At 52.7% G+C, this 18,396-nt stretch overlaps 6 protein-coding genes across 6 annotated transcripts; 4 read left to right on the top strand and 2 right to left on the bottom strand.

Moving 5' to 3' along the window:
* Positions 1-427: 427 nt before the first annotated feature.
* Positions 428-1,668, bottom strand: PG985_000909 (uncharacterized protein; the record flags this gene model as incomplete). Its single annotated transcript, XM_066820678.1, has 2 exons — positions 428-1,575; positions 1,659-1,668. 2 exons carry the CDS (start codon positions 1,666-1,668, stop codon positions 428-430), a joined length of 1,158 nt encoding a protein of 385 aa, XP_066691557.1.
* A 660-nt stretch (positions 1,669-2,328) lies between these two features.
* On the top strand, positions 2,329-3,998 carry PG985_000908 (tafazzin protein; the record flags this gene model as incomplete). Its single annotated transcript, XM_066820677.1, has 4 exons — positions 2,329-2,572; positions 2,720-2,840; positions 2,907-3,192; positions 3,330-3,998. 4 exons carry the CDS (start codon positions 2,329-2,331, stop codon positions 3,996-3,998), a joined length of 1,320 nt encoding a protein of 439 aa, XP_066691556.1.
* A 1,058-nt stretch (positions 3,999-5,056) lies between these two features.
* PG985_000907 (Negative regulator of the PHO system) lies at positions 5,057-6,108 on the bottom strand (the record flags this gene model as incomplete). The annotated part of the gene is made up of 2 exons (XM_066820676.1): positions 5,057-5,977; positions 6,040-6,108. The coding sequence occupies 2 exons, from the start codon at positions 6,106-6,108 to the stop codon at positions 5,057-5,059; spliced, it is 990 nt and encodes a 329-aa protein (XP_066691555.1).
* Positions 6,109-7,686: 1,578 nt separating this feature from the next.
* PG985_000906 (uncharacterized protein) lies at positions 7,687-9,834 on the top strand (the record flags this gene model as incomplete). The annotated part of the gene is made up of 3 exons (XM_066820675.1): positions 7,687-8,631; positions 8,681-8,831; positions 8,891-9,834. The coding sequence occupies 3 exons, from the start codon at positions 7,687-7,689 to the stop codon at positions 9,832-9,834; spliced, it is 2,040 nt and encodes a 679-aa protein (XP_066691554.1).
* A 958-nt stretch (positions 9,835-10,792) lies between these two features.
* On the top strand, positions 10,793-12,867 carry PG985_000905 (polynucleotide adenylyltransferase; the record flags this gene model as incomplete). The annotated part of the gene is made up of 4 exons (XM_066820674.1): positions 10,793-10,935; positions 11,001-12,418; positions 12,468-12,636; positions 12,687-12,867. 4 exons carry the CDS (start codon positions 10,793-10,795, stop codon positions 12,865-12,867), a joined length of 1,911 nt encoding a protein of 636 aa, XP_066691553.1.
* A 3,024-nt stretch (positions 12,868-15,891) lies between these two features.
* On the top strand, positions 15,892-16,625 carry PG985_000904 (uncharacterized protein; the record flags this gene model as incomplete). Its single annotated transcript, XM_066820673.1, has 2 exons — positions 15,892-16,221; positions 16,287-16,625. 2 exons carry the CDS (start codon positions 15,892-15,894, stop codon positions 16,623-16,625), a joined length of 669 nt encoding a protein of 222 aa, XP_066691552.1.
* Positions 16,626-18,396: the final 1,771 nt, after the last annotated feature.

The following is an 18,396-nucleotide window of genomic DNA, read 5'->3' as shown; positions in this document are numbered from 1 at the left end:
TGGGGGCACATATTCAGGAGTCTTCTTCTCGAAGGTTTTACGATAGCGGATCATTTTTATTTAATTATCTTCAACAGTGGCATCATCTATCTTTCTGCTTTTTTCTGGGTATTGTAGTTGAAGGGCTTCTGATACTTTTGCTCAGACTTCTAGATCTAGCAATAAAATGAGGATCCCTGGAGTTTACACCATACGGGTATGCCAAATTAGCGGCTTGACTGCTACGACCTGATGAGCGAGCGTCTCTACGCATACTCTTGAGCTCTCTGGAGACCACATTAGCCAGACGATGTTCACTGGGGTCTGTGATTGTACCGGTATAGGCAAGGTAAACAGCCCACTCCCAGGGTCGCAGTGCTGCCGCAACCCCTTTCCGACAAGGAGAGAGGACAAGGGCGTACGTACATGGCACTTCTACTTGGCATTTTCAGCATTGAAACGCCACACCTGATTTCTGGACCTGGTTGGCACCACCAGCCGAGAAGCCTGTGCCTTCACTCCGGAGCTCGACAAGGCCCGGTTTTATCCTCTCTTTCTCTTTCTTCTTGTTCTTGGTTGAACCGTCATCCCCTGCACCCTTGTCTTTTCCAGCACCTCGGTCTACGAGGTCGGCCTCGCAAACGTAGCAGCGCAGCCCCTCGGGATCTACATCCTCGGCGTGCGGGTCATGGTGACCGCTCGGCCGCATGAACCTATCCACGCAGTTCCGGCAGAGCACGTGCCCGCAGGGCCGGGCCAGCATCGCCCGCGACGAATTGCTCAGAGCCTTCTTGCACGAGGGGCATACCCTCTGCATCTTCTTGTTCTTGCCGTTCTTCTGCGCCGCCCCGTTCCCCTCTTCCTCCTCTTCCGTGAAGTGCACCGCGACCAGGGTGGTTAGGCTGTACGTGTGAGGCTTGTCCTCGGGCGACGCCGGGCAGGTGGGCGTGGTCTTGGCCTTCTTCGTCACCTCGTGCAAAGTGTCCTTGGTGTTGGAGCTCGGCGTGATGGACGGCACCCAGAACGACGCAAGCTTGGGCTTCGCCGCCTTTTCGTCGTCGAGCGCCTTGCGGGCTTTTGCGCGGTCCTCCGAGGCGATGCGCGATAGTTCCTGGTCGTCGAGCTCGAATTTCCGCTTCGTCCCCGTTGTACTGATGCCATTTCTAGTAACTTCCTCCGGCGATATTGCATCCGTGGTCGTATCCTGGGTAGGCTTCTTCTTCTTCTCCCCCAGCTTCCGCGCCGCGACGTCGAGGCCCCTTTGCGTCATCTCGAACTCGCGGACGGCGCGCTCCTTCTCCTCGGCCTCCTGGCGGCCGGCCTCCTCCTGGCGGTCGCGGGCCTCGGCCTCGCGCACCTTGTCGAGCCGCTTGATCTCCTTCTTCTGGGCCAGGATGTTGGACAGGGCGCACTCGCGGCAGAAGAGGTCGCCGTGTGTGCAGGCCACGGGGTCCAGGGCGGGCTCGAGGCACAAACGGCACGAGGAGAAGGGCAGAAAGGATTCGCGCGACAGCGTCGCCGACGTCGAGGACCAGGCCTTCTTGGCCTGCTCGCGCTCGTGCGAGGTGAAGACGGCGCGACTCGTGTTGCGTTTGCCTGGGACGGTCAATGTTAGTATTTTGCTTTCCCCCGAAAGAAAAAAAGGCCCCAATTAATGCCATTGGGGCGTATGCACTTACTGTGCGACATATTGGCGTGTGCGTGGCTGGTCGTCGGCCGCCAATCTGTACCTAATGGATGTAAAGCAGGTTATAGAGAAAGCCGTCGTTATGTTATCGGACTTCTTTGGATAATAGAAGCTAAGGTTGAGCTTAAGCTATGTACATGGAGGTCGCTAATCGGGAGGCTTTCCAGCGTTGCCCCACATGCCCCTGCGCAGCGCCTGCCAGCCTGCCTTGTATTTAGCGACTTTAGCGACTTGCAAGGCCATGCAAGGCCTGGAAATCGCCTCCGAGGCTGTCCCCTCAACATTTGTTAGGCACTTGCCCTCCTAGCGTTAGCGGGCATCTGATTCTGGGGCAGCCATGCAACAAACTGGAGATGGACCCATGTGCTTACTCGCTTGCGGCTCACTCTTCGAAAAATCATTTTCGATCCAACCGTCTTGAGGCTGTCGTCATTGCGACAAGGCTTCCTTGATGTTTGACCACTCATTTCTTCGCTCTTTTCCTTCTTCACCCTGCACGCCTTTTGCAGTTGGCATGCAAGGCTTTGCTTCTAGAATGTAAATTTGGCGTAACCGCTCTCTAAATTCTCGTTCCTTTCTCATGAGCCGTTCGTTGTCTTCGTACTAGTATTGCGACGTTTTCGAGGGATCGCCAGCCGGTGAGAAGAGCGAATTGAGCAGCCATGACAAGCAACGCCCGCAATAGTGCCGAGGCGTCGGCAGCCAGCATTGCCATGAGAACACCCCTGGAGCAACCCAGCCTGCCGTGGCGCATGTCTTCGTCTTTCATCCTGGGCGCAACTTGCATGCTGTCCCGAGGCTTCCTGTACGGGCTGAACACGGTTGAGACGAATGGTCTGGATAGGTTTCTGGAGATACTAGACAAGAGGGAAGATGTGAACAAGCGGGAGAGAGGTCTCATCACAGGTGGGTTCCTATACGAGCCTATATTTTTACTGAATACCATGTCTCTGTTCCAAGTCCCAAGTGCTAACTCTGACACCAGTTTGTAATCATGTTAGCGTGTAAGTGCCATAACCAAAGTCCCGTCAAGATGGCATGGTAACTTATCAGTTGTGGCGGCATACAGAATGGACGATCCACTCATGTGGGGGATCTTACCTGCGAGTTATGCCTTCAATCCCACCAACCTGCGATGGGGACTAGGGGCTCATGACATATGTTTCAAGAATAAGTGAGCGACCATATCCTGCTTTCATGTTGCTTGTGCCGCGCGCGAGACTTATACATATAACCCCAGACCCCTATCAACCTTCTTCAGCCTGGGCCAGGTGTTGCCCACACACCGAGCTTCGCACTCACCTCATGGCGGTGCTTTCCAGGCGACTCTAACCCAGGCGATCCGGCTGCTTTCAGCACAACCGTTTGGTAGTCGGCAGTCCGGATCCATCGACGCGTCCTCAAAGACGCTTGGTTCCAATGAAATACCTGACCCCTTCACTTCAGGTGACGGCCTGACTTATAGCACTGATGGCACCGATTCGTTCATTGCTCCCTCCATCTACGCCCAGAATCGTCTGGCATGGGTCCGTAAGTAGTACCCCTAGATGTCCTTCTCGAGCCCCCCTTCCTCCGTACCATGCTCCCTTTTCGTGGTGACTTCAGGAGTTCACTGTTCTAACAATTATTTTCAGATATCTTCCCCGAAGGATGTATCCACCAGCATCCTTCAATGACTATGCGCTACTTCAAATGGGGCGTCGCCCGTCTCATCCTCGAGTCAGAGCCCATGCCTGACCTGTTGCCTATGTTCATTGACGGCACACAGAACATCATGTCGGAGGCGCGTACCTTTCCCCGGTTCTTACCGCGCGGTGGCAATAAGTTCCACGTGACCTTTGGCGAGCTCCTGGACATGGAGGCCAAGTTCGGGGACCTGCGTAGGAAGTGGCAAGAGCTGGTCAGACAAGACCAACTGCGAGTTCTGGGCGAGGCAGAGAATGAGGCCGTCACCAAAAACAGAAACAGCAACTCATCGTGGGCATCGTTATCATCGCTCTGGTCGTCAAAGACTCCATCGATCCCTACGACGTCATCAGGCGACCCCAGTGGCGAGTCACAACAGGACTCTACAACGATGCAACATCAAAGAAGGGGCGGCCAACTGGCCATGGGCGAGCTCAGCGAGGAACTCAAGTACGGCGCCGAAGCCCAAGCCCTGCGCATCGAGGTGGCCCGCCGCGTCCGCGACGAGATCGAGAAGCTGCGCGTCGGCCTCGGCTACCCCGAGGACGACCCCAAGCTCGGCCTGGCCGAGACGTGGGCCGAAGAGCCCCCGGACGTCCGTCGCTTCAAGAGCAACGTCGACGGGAGCTTGGTCACGAAAGAGTAATAACCATTCACTGCGTGCGTGCGCGCGTGCGTGGATAGGAACCCGACAGCTGATAACCATGTGAAACGGGAAAATACCTATATCAGGAAGTTAAAAAGGACGGGACTAGGTTGGCTGATGGACAGAGCCACCGTTCCAAGAAGCAGAAACTAGTATTCAATACGCCGAATCAATAAAGTATACGCCACAATGAAAGAGATGTTCTCGAGGCAACAGGTGCAAAAACAATCCATTATGAAAGCCAAGACGATTAGTTTTATTCTCTTGCTGCAGAGCTACTTACTATTACGTCTATCATCAAACATTACCATTTGCTCTAGAAACGCCTGCCTTGTCTTATCCCCCGTCTGCTCTCTGGCCTTCCAATGGCAGACAAGCAAACAATGCGATTCCCAGGATATAACAGATTCGCTGATGAAAGTTGAGAAACAAGTGGGAAGAGACCGCTCGAACCCCCCTGAACATAATGGCTCCGTTTCTAAGCGTCAGCGGCGTGATGTTGTCCTTCCCCGGTCTTAGTTGCCTCCTGGCCATTCCTGTTGACCACAAATAATAGTTCTCCACCGCTTGGTCCGAGTTAAAATAAGCTGCTGAGTATTAGGAGCTTGAGACTTTTTGGCGAATGGTCCAGGGCTCATAAGGATGTTCGGAAGCTGTTGTTCGTATACATGTGTCGTATCTTTTAGATCGTGTCGATCGACTCTGTTAAAGGGCGAAAGAATTTACGGTATCATTGATATACCGTGAAGGGGACGTTCTAGGCCGGGGTAGTCCTCCGATCTAGGCAGAGACGGTACAACAGAGAAGTCAAAGGGAATACACTCGCTTTAATGTAGCGCAACTCGGATATGATGGGCGCTCTGAATGTGGTCTCTGGCAGGTTCAGTGCCCCAAGCAAATGTTCGAGACACTTCAAGGAAGGATGTATAAGGTCATCCTGCTGTATCCCAGCAAGTCTGCCCTTGTGAGTAGGTGCCATTGGTGTCGTATCTCGTAAGAGGGTATGGGAATATCGTCAATAGCGCTTTTGCGATCGCCAGATCACAAAACGCGGCTGCTCAATAACCAGATTCGTACTGACCGCCCTGAGAGGGGACAGACTGTGGCGCAAAACCCCTGTGCTGCTGCATAGCCTGCTGCTGTTGCATCATTTGTTGCTGGTGAATGTCGCTGAACCAAGGATGTTGGAGAGCATCGTGCGCGCTGATACGCACCTCGGGCCGCAGGACAAGCATCCGCTGCAAAAGGTCGATGCCGAGGCTGTCGATTTGTGGGAGAATTTGGCGGAGATCTTGAGTGGCATACATCTGGAAAGTCGGCTTGTACTCAGAGAATTGTGTGATACCAGGCCATGTTCGTTCAGTGGGAGTACCCATGATCCGAAAAATGCGAATGATTTGGTCTTCGTTGGTGGTACCAGGGAAAAGCGGCCGTCCAGTGTACATCTCAGCCATGATGCAGCCAGCGGACCAGATGTCAATGCTGGTGTTGTAGGTTCTGCTGCCAAGCAAGACATCAGGTGCGCGGTACCACAAGGTGACGACCTCGTTGGAAAAGGTGTTAACTGGAATGCCAAACGCTCGCGCAAGGCCAAAGTCGCCAAGCTTCAGCATGCCTTTGGGGCTAATCAGCAGATTCTGTGGCTTCAAGTCGCGATGAAGCACCCGATTTTGGTGGCAGAAGTCGATGCCCTTCAGCAGCTGGTACATGAAGGACTTGATGATTTGGGGCTTCAGAGCTCCTCGCTCGCCATGGGTATCCATGTATTTCTTCAAGTCGCCGTCCATGAACTCGAACACCAGCATCAACTTGTTCTCGGTGTGGATGACATCATGGAGCGCAACTATATTCTCGTGCTTGAGTTCCTTCATGAGCGAGATTTCTCGAATTGCGGTCGAAGGTGTGCCTTCCTCCGAGTCGAGGTGGATTTCTTTCAGCGCAACCAGCTCGCCAGTCTGCCGGTTACGGCCCTTGAAAACCTGTAGAGCGCATGAGGTTAGTAGTTGAAGGCAGGCGCGCAATATTCCTGGGGCCTACATACAGTTGCATAAGTTCCTTCCCCGAGCTTTTCCAGCTGCTGGAACGAACTTGGATGTCTCTTAGCGTCCATGATGATCACGGAACGTGGTGTCTTGTCGGGTTTCGGGAAGATTCTGAAGTGAGGGAGGGGAGCAGGAGCCTGACGGTCAGTGTGCTCGGGGTCGAACAGTAGACTGCCTGAAGTGCAGGTCTTGCTCAGGATATCCAAGGCTTGGCTGCCACGGGCTCCTGGCTGAACGGCCTTGTCCGCCGTTTTGAGGATTGAAGGACGAACGGGCGGGTTTCTGGAAAGACTGCTGAGCCCGCCTGCACACGAGATGCAAGGAACGGGGTGGCAAGTGGGTGGAATGGGCAAGTAGCAAAAAGTGTGAAGTATGAAGGAGGGATAAAAGTCGGGCAAGGCGAGGAATGAAGCAAGTCAAATATCGCAGAAGGGGTTTGCAGTAAACCTTGCTCCCCGTCTGGTCTGGTGGTCTGGATTGGTGCAGTGCAGGCGCTTAACCTAAGGCTGCTCGCAAGGAACAGCAGCTGGTAAAAATGTACCTAGTCGATAAGAAACCTTGTCCGAGACTGAGATCCAAATGAGGGGCAAAATTCAACAGGCAAGGTTGAGGGGGGCAGGGGGCTATGGGGAAACCCCGGCTGCTGCCCAGGACCCAACAAGTACTGTAGACTACTGGTAGACCCAGAACAGGACCCTTAGCACTTAGAGATTTCTTTTCTTGGGGGCTTTTCTTGGGAACCCCCTGCCCGATTCCAGTTTTTCGAGTCACTCGAATTACCTAAAGTACCTACTTGCTACCTGTAGATTTTCCAAAAGCAACATTGATGAGGCAAGCAGCGACTTCTTGAGCAAGTTTCAGTTCAGATCAGTCATCACAGCACCAAGCCCATTTGCTGGACTTATGGATGAATGATCAATTTGGTGTAACTGCGGAGTTGGTCTACCCCAGCGATGAATACTCCTGACACTTACTCACTGCCCGATCCCCACTCTCTCTTTCTATATTAAGTAAGAGCTCGGTAAGATGTAGGCACCTACCGGTACTACCTATCAATCAATTATTGATGGACCGTAGGCAAGTGGACAGTTTAATGCAGTGAATGGGCAGTACGAACTCGTGGAGTTTACGCGCCACCTACCTCCGACTACTACATTAGTTACTAATAGTTGCTCCAGAGGCTGCATGTCACGCGAGGTTTTGCAAGCCGGCAAAGGGAAACAGCCCAACGGTGGGGCTCACAGAAGGCTGGGCAGGGTAAGAAGAGGTAAGCAAAGGTCACCGACCGGCTTGATGCACATGTTCATCGCCGGCAGGTACCTTACACGGTTGATGCGGGGTCTCGAGGTTAGCGCGTCTCTTTATCAGACCCCCAAGACCCAAGACCCAAGACTGAGACCAAGACCACGTCCCATCTTCCCGTCTTTCGACACACTTACACCTGATCTGGTATGTTCATCTATGGCATCCATTAAATCGCTGCTACAGCTCTACCAAATGGACTGATCTCTCTGTATTACTCATATGCCTCCACTCTTGATCCATGTGCAGTTCCAATAGCCGTAACATCTACATAGGCACATCGTGTTGCCCCCTATCTATTTCCAGATCTACGTATCCGTCCATGTAACCCCTCGCCTGCAAACATGCGCCCACTTCCCGGCAACGATGCCTTCGGGCGCCAGCGCTCAACCGACTACCCACCGCGCGCCGCCGCCGCGAGCAACCAGATGTCCTTTTTCCTCGCCGACGAGGCTACTATGGATGCCTGCCTCGAGCGCCCAACCATTCCTCGCCCGAGAGATGCGCGAAAGGGACATGACTCGGCTGCTACGCTCTCACGTAAAGATGAAAGAGATGCAGATTTTTCCCGACATCAAGACGCTTCCCGGCAATCTGCTGGGAGAGACGGTGGGCTCGCGGCGTCGCCAGTGCCACGTGCTCCGGCAGCGACGCACAGCCCGGCATCCATCCGGTCGCATGATTTCCAGACTTTGTCACGGCCCATGACGCCCATGACTCTGGGGACTTCATACGCCGGGTCCATAATTAGCACTCCATCTTCAAGACGGAACTCGTTGTCGGGCTCTATCTCGGAGATCGCCGTCAGCTCCGATGAGGATGACGAGCCACTCCGACCGCAAGTGTCGTCCATGATGGACCCTGGAAGCGCCCCCCAGCTTGTCATGCCTAGCATCCAAATGCCTAGCCGTCGCCCTTTCACTGAGATTGGCAAAAGCATCGGACGTCTCAAGGTGCTCGTGGCTGGAGACTCTGGCGTCGGGAAGACGTCTTTAATCAAGGCGATCGTGCAAATATGCGACCACATCGTCCATGTCGATCCTATAGTATCCCCCGCCAACAGCAGAAGATCCTCCCGAAGCATGGAAAAAGCGGCGGGACCAAAGAGGAAGCCTTCCGATTCCACTTCCCAAATTACCGAGATATTCGCCAGCACCAAGCCATACCCTGAATGGTGGACGGAGCTCGAAGAATCTCATGTTGACACCAGGCGGAAGAGTCTTGGTGATGGTGTTCTTGATCGTAATATCTGCTTCGTTGATACCCCAGGCTATGGAAGAGGGGCATCGGTAAGTCTGCGAAGTGCTTTTCACACTGCTGATTTGCTGACTGTTCTAGGCCATGGAAAGCATTGTGCCGTGCGTTGAATATGTGGAATCGCATCTTACCCGAGCGTCTTCCGACTCCTTGAGTGACGAAGAGATGCTTCACTTGTTTGGCGGCGGCGGCGGTTTTCAGGTAGACGCGGTTTTGTACATGATTGATGGCGGTAAGTAACTGATTCTCCCCACCCATACATGAGGATCGAGCTGATATCGTGACGTTTAGGTCTCAAACCTGCTGATGTCGAATACATCCGTCGTCTGGCGGCCTTGACGAATGTGATCCCACTACTTGCACGGGCAGACAATCATTCAACTGACGATATCAAATCCCTGAAACGGAAGATATCCCGTCAACTTGAAGAGTCTGGCATTCGGCCCTTCACCTTCTCCTCAATCAACATCGAGACGCTTTCGTCAGGCGCACTGAATGCGTTGTATGCGGTATCGAGTGCCAACGGCTCGGACCACGACGTGATGGACGCCAGTCTATTGATGAGTTCTGACTATGTGCAACCTCTGGTTCCCACAGAGCTAGATGCATTGGTCGAGCAACTCCTTAGCCCCAATGGATCCTCATGGCTACGCCATTCGGCTGTCAAGAAGTACCTTCGATGGCGTGAGGTCGCAAATACTCCACGGCCGAAGAGCTTATACCAACCCCTGAGCCTCCCGCCCACGCAGGCAATTTCTCACATGGCCTCTACTTCATTGGCTCTCGCCCGGATCAACCCCTCGAGCCGCAATAACAGCCCATCTCAAGTTCGTCTTGTAGATTGGGCTGCCGAGCTCCAGAAGAGCATGAGCAACGAGAGAACGCAGTTCGAGGCGCTTGCCAAAGGTGAACGAGCAATATGGTTGACGGAAAGAATTGACGAGTGTGTTAAGGAGGGCACATTGGTGCCAGTCAATGCACCAAAGGCCGGCAGGCCCGGCAAGAAACGAAACGTGAAGCATCGATCATCACGCTGTACGCTTCGTCATCAAGATCCCCTCGGCCTACTCCAAGTAGTGGCGGAGATGAAGGCGAAGGGATGGGTTGCTTTGGAGTTCCTCGGTGGTCTTAGTATTATTGGTGGCCTGGCTTATCTGCTGGCGAGACAACGCTGGCAGTCGGAGCAGGCACCGCTCGCAGATGAGTGGGCAAGACTTTGGGGAATGGACTTTTGAGAGGGAGAATGGAGTTCTAAGGGTTTTTTGTATGCAGGCGGTCTTTTACTGATAATTAATAACCCCAGCTCGTAGCGGCGGGGCCAAGAGGAACACCAGTCAAATACCACATTATGGCATGTTCCGACATGAAAGCTCATGGTTTCCCTTGCCCACCGCTGTCCACGATGCGTATGTACAACTCATCCCGCGTACACCAACGGACCCTAGATTGCTGGGTTTATACCTGCAAATTAGGTGACTTGTGGGGTCGGTGGCTTGTACGGTACCTGAACATGTTCTACCGTCTAAAATCCCCAATCGGAATACATTCAATAGGCATTATTCATCTTCTATAGGTAGCAGATGTGCTTTCCGTGTACAGTGTTGCTATATCTCGGCGCATGCACGCATCTCCTCGTTTTCCCGATTACGTGCTCTCTCTCGGTAGGTTATGTTAGGTAAGTATATAAGCGAAACCACTCTCTCCACTCCGCCGGCGATAACGTCTGGCTGGTTGGTAGGCATGTAAGTAGAAGGTAAAAAGGACAGGCGCGCGCTAGTTGCCAGAGTCAACAACTAAAGAGTGGATCCAGTCTGCCCAGAGGCTAAAGTGGCAAGCTAGCGCGTAGGTTCAATTCAATCAATCGGAGTTACAAGCATCTAGTCGAAGGTCTCGCATTTTCACTTCCATCCCACCAGAGCAAACGCGCACGACAACACAACCTTGGAAGCCGCATACGTCGGCGTCGTTCGTCCCCTACACCAGCCTCCAGTAGATTATTCATTCGTTACTACCGCGGCCAAGGGTTCTGGTCAATACACAGATCAATTCGCCGCGTCTTTATTGATGGCCGCTGTGTAAACCAGTCCGAGCTTCCTCGGTACAAGAGTTCAGTTCTCTAACCACCCTCTTCTCCCTTCTCTACAAAGCCTTTGCCTATCGCCTTCTCTTTCTTGCGCGACTGACTATCCAAGAATGTCGAGCGAGCGGAGTTGGGGCATCACGCCTCCTGTCTCGACCGCCCTGCCAACTCCCGCCGAGACCCAGGCAAGCAATGCCTTACTCGAAGAATTGAAGCGACAGGGTACCTTCGAGTCTGCCGAGGAAACCAACACAAGGTTAGTCAGCTGAAAGAAGATCAACACGCGCTTTTCCATCGACTAATTAAGTTCCCGGTGTATAGGAAAAAGGTTCTCGCCGACATCCAGAGAATAGTCGATGAGCTCGTTCGAAGGATCGCAAAAGAGAAATATCCGCGCAATCCCACCCTGATCCGAGACGCCCGCGGCGAGGTCTTCACATATGGCAGTTTCTGCTTGGGCGTATATGGTCCTGGCTCCGATATCGATACGCTGGTTGTCGCTCCCAAATATGTGACGCGACAGGATTACTTTCAACACTTACCAAAGATGCTCGAAGAGATGGCCCCCAAGGGTGCTGTTACTGACTTGACCCCCGTCGAGGATGCCTTCGTGCCCATCATCAAGTTTGAGTATTGGGGCATCAGCATTGATTTAATTTTCTCCAGGATCGCGACGTTGGATCAGTTCCCGCCTCATGGCCAGCTCAAGCTTAGCGACAACTCCTACTTGCGTGGCCTCGACGACGCCGAGCTACGATCGGTCAACGGTACGAGAGTTACCAACGAGATCCTCAACTTGGTACCCGAACAGAGTACCTTCCGCCTGGCTCTGCGCGCCATCAAGTTGTGGGCCCAGCGACGTGCAATATACGCCAACATCGTTGGCTTCCCTGGAGGTGTGGTTTGGGCCATGCTAGTCGCTCGTGTCTGCCAGCTCTATCCGAGAGCCACCAGCGCTACCATCGTTGCCAAGTTCTTCCACCTTATTAGACAATGGCCATGGCCGCAGCCGGTTATGTTGAAGCAAATGGAGGAGGGTCCTCTGAATGTCCGCGTTTGGAATCCGAAGGTGTACAGAGGTGACAGCTTCCATTTGATGCCCGTCATTACCCCAGCGTATCCCGAGATGTGCTCGACCTTCAATATTACTCACTCGAACAAGGAGGTCATACAGAGAGAGCTACTACGGGCAGGACAAATCGCGGCGCAGATCATGGCAGGCAAAGTGCCATGGAAAGACTTGTTTGTGAAACACAGCTTCTTCACACAGGGTTACAAGTATTATCTCGCCATCATAAGTACGTCCAAGGAAGATGAGGCGCATAAGATTTGGTCTGGATACATCGAGTCGAAAGTAAGAATTTTGGTTGCGAGCCTCGAAAAGCACCACTCCATCGCCATTGCCCACCCGTTTAACAAAGGCTTCGAGCGGCGACACCGGGTACACAACGCGCAGCAGTTTGAGGCCGTTATGGACGGTAGCATGTCTTTTATCGCCAAGGAAGACGAGAAGAAGGACGAGATGCCCGTCAAGAGCGAGACGAATGGCGTCAAGGCCGAGGGTGACGAGCCGGCTGGCGCAAATGGTCAAGCAGTTCCCAGTGCCCAGCCTGACTCGGCAAACTCTGATGTCAAAGCTGAACCTGAAGATAACAAGACTGGCGAGCTGAAAGATGTCCCTACATCTAACTTACTTGTATACACGACAACCCATTACATCGGGCTAGAGCTCGCTGAAGGTAGGTGTGCTTCGTACACAGACCCCCCTTGCGCTGCCGATCTTTCAAGACGAAGTCTCCATCGCTTTCCTTGGGAAAATGACTAACCTCACAGGTGCCAAATCTTTGGACCTCTCCTACCAAGTTAACGAGTTTAAGGACACGTGCTTTGGGTGGGACAAGTATAAAGACAAGCCGCTATCAAAGTTGAGTTCTTTGAGCGTTCAACACGTCAAGAGGTACGTAAACGAAACATGCCCTTGACGGTTTTTCAACTAATACGTCACAGCGTCAACCTGCCAGACGATGTGTTTGAGCCCGGCGAGGTCAAGCCTACCCGGCAACCTAAGAAACCGGGCGCCCTTGCCAACGGAGCTCAGCGAAAGCGCCCTGCGCCGAACGACGGCAGCCTCCCCCCGCCGAAACGTCCGCAATCGACTAATCCAGCATCGCTTGCCGCCGCCACTTGAGGAAGGGACTCGAGTTCCCACGAATACTAATCCACAACAGGGCACGCCCTGTATATGTATTGTGTACAAAAGCCAGGTAATGGGCGTTAGTTCCCAATAAGATGAGATGGCTATATTGCCCCTAGCCCTCTCGTCAGGGTCAGCCAGCAAAAGACAGAGGAGCTGATTGCTGGTTGATGGACCCCACAGAGTGGTACGATCGCGTACTGATTTACTTGACAGTTGCTGCTGAAATTGCCCAGCCTAGAAGAAAGGCCTTCTACGTACTTCTCGACATACATTTTATTTGCACTTGAGCCACATACATGGCTGGGGAGAAAAGATCCTTGCAGGATCCCGGATCAATAGGAGTTTACGGCTCGTTTGTATCTAGGAAAATTCCGCGCCGGCAGATCAATAAATTAGCTTTTTGAGGCACAAGTGCCTCGGTCTAACCAATTCTGACTCTCGTTCCCGCTGTGAAATGAAGTGAGATAATGGCCGAGACTGATGGGTGTGTATTTGACCGACTGCCGATCTATACTGGGTAATGGCGTACCCCCCGTTGCGAGTGCACGAGCTGAATAGAGCGTTGATACTCGTGATCTGGCTTCGAAACGGAATCGTATTTATCGCCGCTGCCGCCGTCGCCTTGTCCAAAGTAGACGTCACCACGCCTAGGGCTGAAGAATATAGAAGCATGAAAAAAGAGGCAGTATTTCTTCAGGGCCTCGGCGCGGGGCTCCCTGCAGGATTAGAGCTCTGTTGGCAAATACGGGAGCAGCCTCTAGTTACCGTATGTAAACGACATGTGCATTGCAAGTGTTTGTGTCGTAGCAACTCACGAGTTGACGGTGGTTGTGCCGCTGCCTCTGTTGTTCGTTCTGAACTTCTCCCGCCGGAGCGTCAATACCATCAGTGTGGTTGGTCGGTGTTGTACATAATTCAACTGCTATATTCACGAGTGTATGGAGATTGTTGTGGGATACGAAAATTGCAGGAGATGATTACCCTCTTACGGCAAAGACCGATTGCGGGGAATGCTGGACATGGAAACATGTATATTGAATATTGCTTCGAATAGAACAAATAGACATATATATTGTCTAGACCTCGTCTCCGCGAGGAGCCGACTGGCTCAGCTGGGTGCGCATTCTCACGTTACTCAATAATATTTTTGGACACCAGAGAGTTATCGAGATTCCCTCTCCTCGTTGGGACCGAAGATGCACATAGCATACCAGCAACCTCGACAGCTGGCCAGACTCCGCGCTCATGGCCTCTGGTGAGAACCACACTGGTATCCAAGACCACAACCGCTGGGTTTGCCCCACCAGATCCAGCTATCGTCGGCTGCGTGACTATGCACAGAAAACAACCGTCAAACATCATTTGGGTCTTTGCCAGCATTGCATGACTGCCCGACCTGACGGTTTAATATTGTTCGTGATTTGTGTCGGGCTGGTGTCGTCCCAGTGATAGACAGCTAGGCGTATTTATGAACTACGTGTTGGTGATTGGGTTGGCACCCAATTTACTCTCAAAGGGGGGTGTCCTACTCCAAATACGGCGTGCGATGCCACGTTGGCGCGAGTGTTCCCTTCGCAGTTGTTGCTGATCTCACCGGTACCGGGTTTCTACCCCCTTGAAAGTCTGCGGGTTGATTGGTAAAGATGGATCAATCTCATCTGGACCAACCTGTCGGTCTCACAAGTTGCCTATTAGCACAGATTTGCCAGATTTGCGGCGAAGAATAGCAAAACTTCGGCATCATGCTGCAGCTAGGAAGAGAAAGCAATACGAGGTGTCCCGTGCTAAGTTTTCTGGCTCGGCGGAGAGCCATCCAATAAAGGAGGACATTGATAATAGGTCAGTTCACAGTTGTTATATTGATTTGTATAATGTCTAAGTATGTAGGTAGTGTTGGAGGTCCGCCTGGGTCACCTGCAACTCGTATGAAACCCAACTGCACGCCCAGAGCTGCAATGCGCCGCAACCTCTACATACTCGAAGGTGCGAAGTAGCAAAGTCGCTTCGATGTTCAACATTATGTTCAATGTTTCGATGTGGTGCCCTGCCTAGAGTCCGTACCTACTCCTCCAAGTTGCTACAGGTTAATCCACTTCTTCACCAGAGAGCGCGCTAAGAGATGTGCAGGACCGAGAACTTCGAAAGCTAGCAAGGGCCAAAATAACCGATGCTCTTTTCTGTGCATACATGCAGATATATTTGTTTTGCCCGGCACGCAGCCGGTACTCGAATTAGATCTTTGTGCCATCTACATTTTTAGTCCATTGCAGATTTGCTTGGGGGATGGCCAGATGTGACGGTAACCCCAAAAAACCGCCGTCCTGCTCGGTTGCCATTGGCCGGTTCGCACCTCCAAACCCCAGGTTAAGCGCCCAGAGGTTCCAAATTTGGTCGCGCTGCACACCCCGACAGCCAATCTCTGACGTTTATGTGCGTTCAAGCCGTTCCCCTGGCCTCTAGTTGCTCGAATCCTGGACTTGCCATGATCTGACTGGCTGGAAGAATGGGTTCGGGGCGTGCATAGGCGCATCGCTGCTGGGGTACTCCTCTGACACGCATCGCAGGCCTGCTATGCTTAGAACCTCACCCACACCAAAACCAGGGCCATGCACACACCACCACGGCAGTATTACCTGTGTAGCCGCAGGAAACTACACCATCTAGCTGGCGTCGGATAAGTCGCAGCCAGGTGAGAAACAATTTCAAGCAAATGCTCCAGAAGTCTGAGCGGCTATTTGATGCGCGTCGTTGATATCAGGAGTGTTTCGCATCTTTCAAAAGGTAGGCAAGATCGCTGTTTCTTCCTCATCTTCTTTGCCGTTCATCAGCATCATTAATCCTGTAGCGAGTGCTTGTCTCCTTTTCTATTCGTCCCTTTCTTCAGTTCGCACACACTCTCTTCTTCTTCGACATTGGTTGCTGCCTTGATCCTTCCCCTCTTTCTGAGAAAGTAGCTCGAGAAGGACCCGGCCGTCATTCCACCTATCATTCGATTTATTCCTTCATTCGTTCATAATGGCCAACGAAACCAAAATCACCGCCTCTTCCTCTGACCGCGAGATCGACCCGCGTGACCTTGCCTACCAGGGTCACGTCAAGTCGATCCGCTTGGTCGACAGCGCCAGGGTGGGCTTGACAGCTCTTGCCCTGCTCTGTGGTCTCACCATCCTCGGGACCTCGGGCGATGCCCTCATGGTCTACAACACCACGAGCGTCTCGCCCGACTTCCAGTTGCCCCTGTGGCCGCGGCAGTTTGATCTTCGGCCGTCGGTGGCACTGGTCGTCGGCAGCGCCATCGTCGTGCTGACAAACATCGTGTCCCTTGTCTTCAGCAAGGTGAAGATGGTAAGTAATGCCCACCATGGTTTCCGCTCGCGAGCCCAGTTACTAACATGAGGATCCGGTCACAGCTCCGCAACGGCACCGCGCTTCACACACCTCTCACCTTTGCCGCCCCCTTTGTCGGCTTCGTGGCGGTCATGATCTCCATGATCTTCTTCTATGCCGTCAATGCCTCCACCACCGTCGACACGGTACAGAGTTGGAGTTGCCAGTGGGAGTCTGTCTCGATGCAGATGAAGCCTCACTTTGGCGTCATCTGTAAGGAGACCAAGACGGCTCTTTACCTGTCCGTCATCCTGATTCCCGTCGAGGCTTTCGTTCTTTCCCTCGCCGGCTATCAGATGATGCTTGAGCGAAAGGCAGCTGGTGCGGCGCAGGTACGCAAAGGAAGCCCTGCTTTGTCTTGAAGAACTTGTCACGCTTCCATCATCCGGAAGGATATACGGCGAAGTCGTGGCAGGACCTTGATTGATGGTGTTTTGTCTTCAAAGGATGTGGATGATAGGCGCCGGGGGCTCCGCCTTCCTGGGGAGCCAGCCTTGGGTTCGGGCCGCTAGATGCGTTTTTATCCGGGAACGCCGCTCCATATGGGGGGTGAGCATGACGAACTGTACATTAGTAGTAATGAAACATCTGAATGATGATATGCAGGATGCCCAGATGTTCTTGTTGCGTCCGTGCTTGACATGTTGGTCAACATCAGTTTTGCGCCACTCACATCTACCTACGTTTTGTAGGCTGATGCGCACACATACGATCGAAATCGGCTATGACCCCAGGTGGTACCGCACATGCATCGAGGCTGAGGGCAGCGTCTCGTCTTGATTGGCGGCGGGAGGATGCATACCCCGGGTGTCCCCTTGGAGGTTGTTTACCCTCTTCCGTTGCTTGCAAAGTACCCAGTCTCCAAGTCGTATCGAGGACGAGGAGATCGTATGGAGGTGTCAAGGTCTAGGTGGGCAGTTAAGGTTAGCTGATAGTAGCAGTGCGTCGTTGTGTAGTATCTCCGACAGGCAACAAGGGTCCAATTCTAGAACGAGCAGCCCCCCACTCTGCGAAGTAGCACTGTATGTGTGTGGATAACGCTTAATAGATCTCTCTATCTTATCACGAAGCTCTCCTGCGGCTTCAGATGCTTATCAGGACGGGAGCCAATCTATTATAAGATAAAAGACCAGCAAGACCGACCTGGAGAGGGATCTTGGCACTTGGCAAGTTGTGTAGATACTTTACCTACCTATGCAAGTATGCGGAGCGTTATCCGTGTCGTCTCCAAGATCTGTTTTCCCCCTCCACCTTCTCCTTCTCCTCCGCCACTTGTGGGAGTTGGCACTACGCAGACTACTAAAGAGGTAGGAGGTATCAGGTATGTGTTGTACAACGGGCCCAGAGAGCCCGGCTGTGCTGACGGGAGCCAAGCAAATTATAGGCTCAGGGTCGGTCACGCTGGACACTATTGACCTCCCCTCCTGCACGTATCCAGCCATTGTCAGATCATGATGCCGACGGAAAATGAGGGTAGATGAAGCAAGGGTTGTGAAGTTATACGAGGATGAGACAAATCGCCCATGTATGTAGGTCGGTACTATGTAGATAAGAGGGAGGTAGGCAACGCACATGCAAGGTGGGAGGACAATCAAGAAGCACCTAATCATCCCGCATCTCAGCTGTGGTATCTATCTGGCTTTTGGTCGCGTACTCCGTAGCACCGCTTTACCCCTAGCATTCCGTTTGCCGGCAACACCTACAAGAACATTTCTTGAATATCAACCCAAAAAGTGAGAGCGAAAAAAAAAAAGAACAGGGCAGAGCGAGAGCGGTGGGTTGTTTGTCGCAGCCTCCGAGGCCTTGATACCCTTTCCTTTCTTTTCCTTCAATTACATGTCCCAGAAGTCTTGATTCCTCTACTCTTACTAAATCGCCTGTTTCCCATTTGTGTCTCGACCGGGGATTAGACACCTGCGCCGTGTTGCTCGAATACTTATTAGCTTCTAATCGCGGACTGGAGCAAACACGCCAATGCCCGCCTTGCTTCCTGGCCTGGGACAACCAACTCATCGATCAGCACTTACAGGGTTCGAGATCTCTCTCCTTCTCGGAGCTGGATACTGTCCATTATTTTTTAGAGGTCTTGCCTTGACCTGCAAACTCCATTGGACACCGACAAAACCGACTGTT

This window comes from Apiospora marii (genome assembly GCF_038362585.1).
Source record: "Apiospora marii strain CBS 49790 chromosome Unknown utg000001l_segment0_segment0, whole genome shotgun sequence".
NCBI lineage: Eukaryota > Fungi > Ascomycota > Sordariomycetes > Amphisphaeriales > Apiosporaceae > Apiospora > Apiospora marii.
Note: the sequence above shows the minus strand (reverse complement) of the source record. Positions and strands in the feature narration are given on the sequence as shown.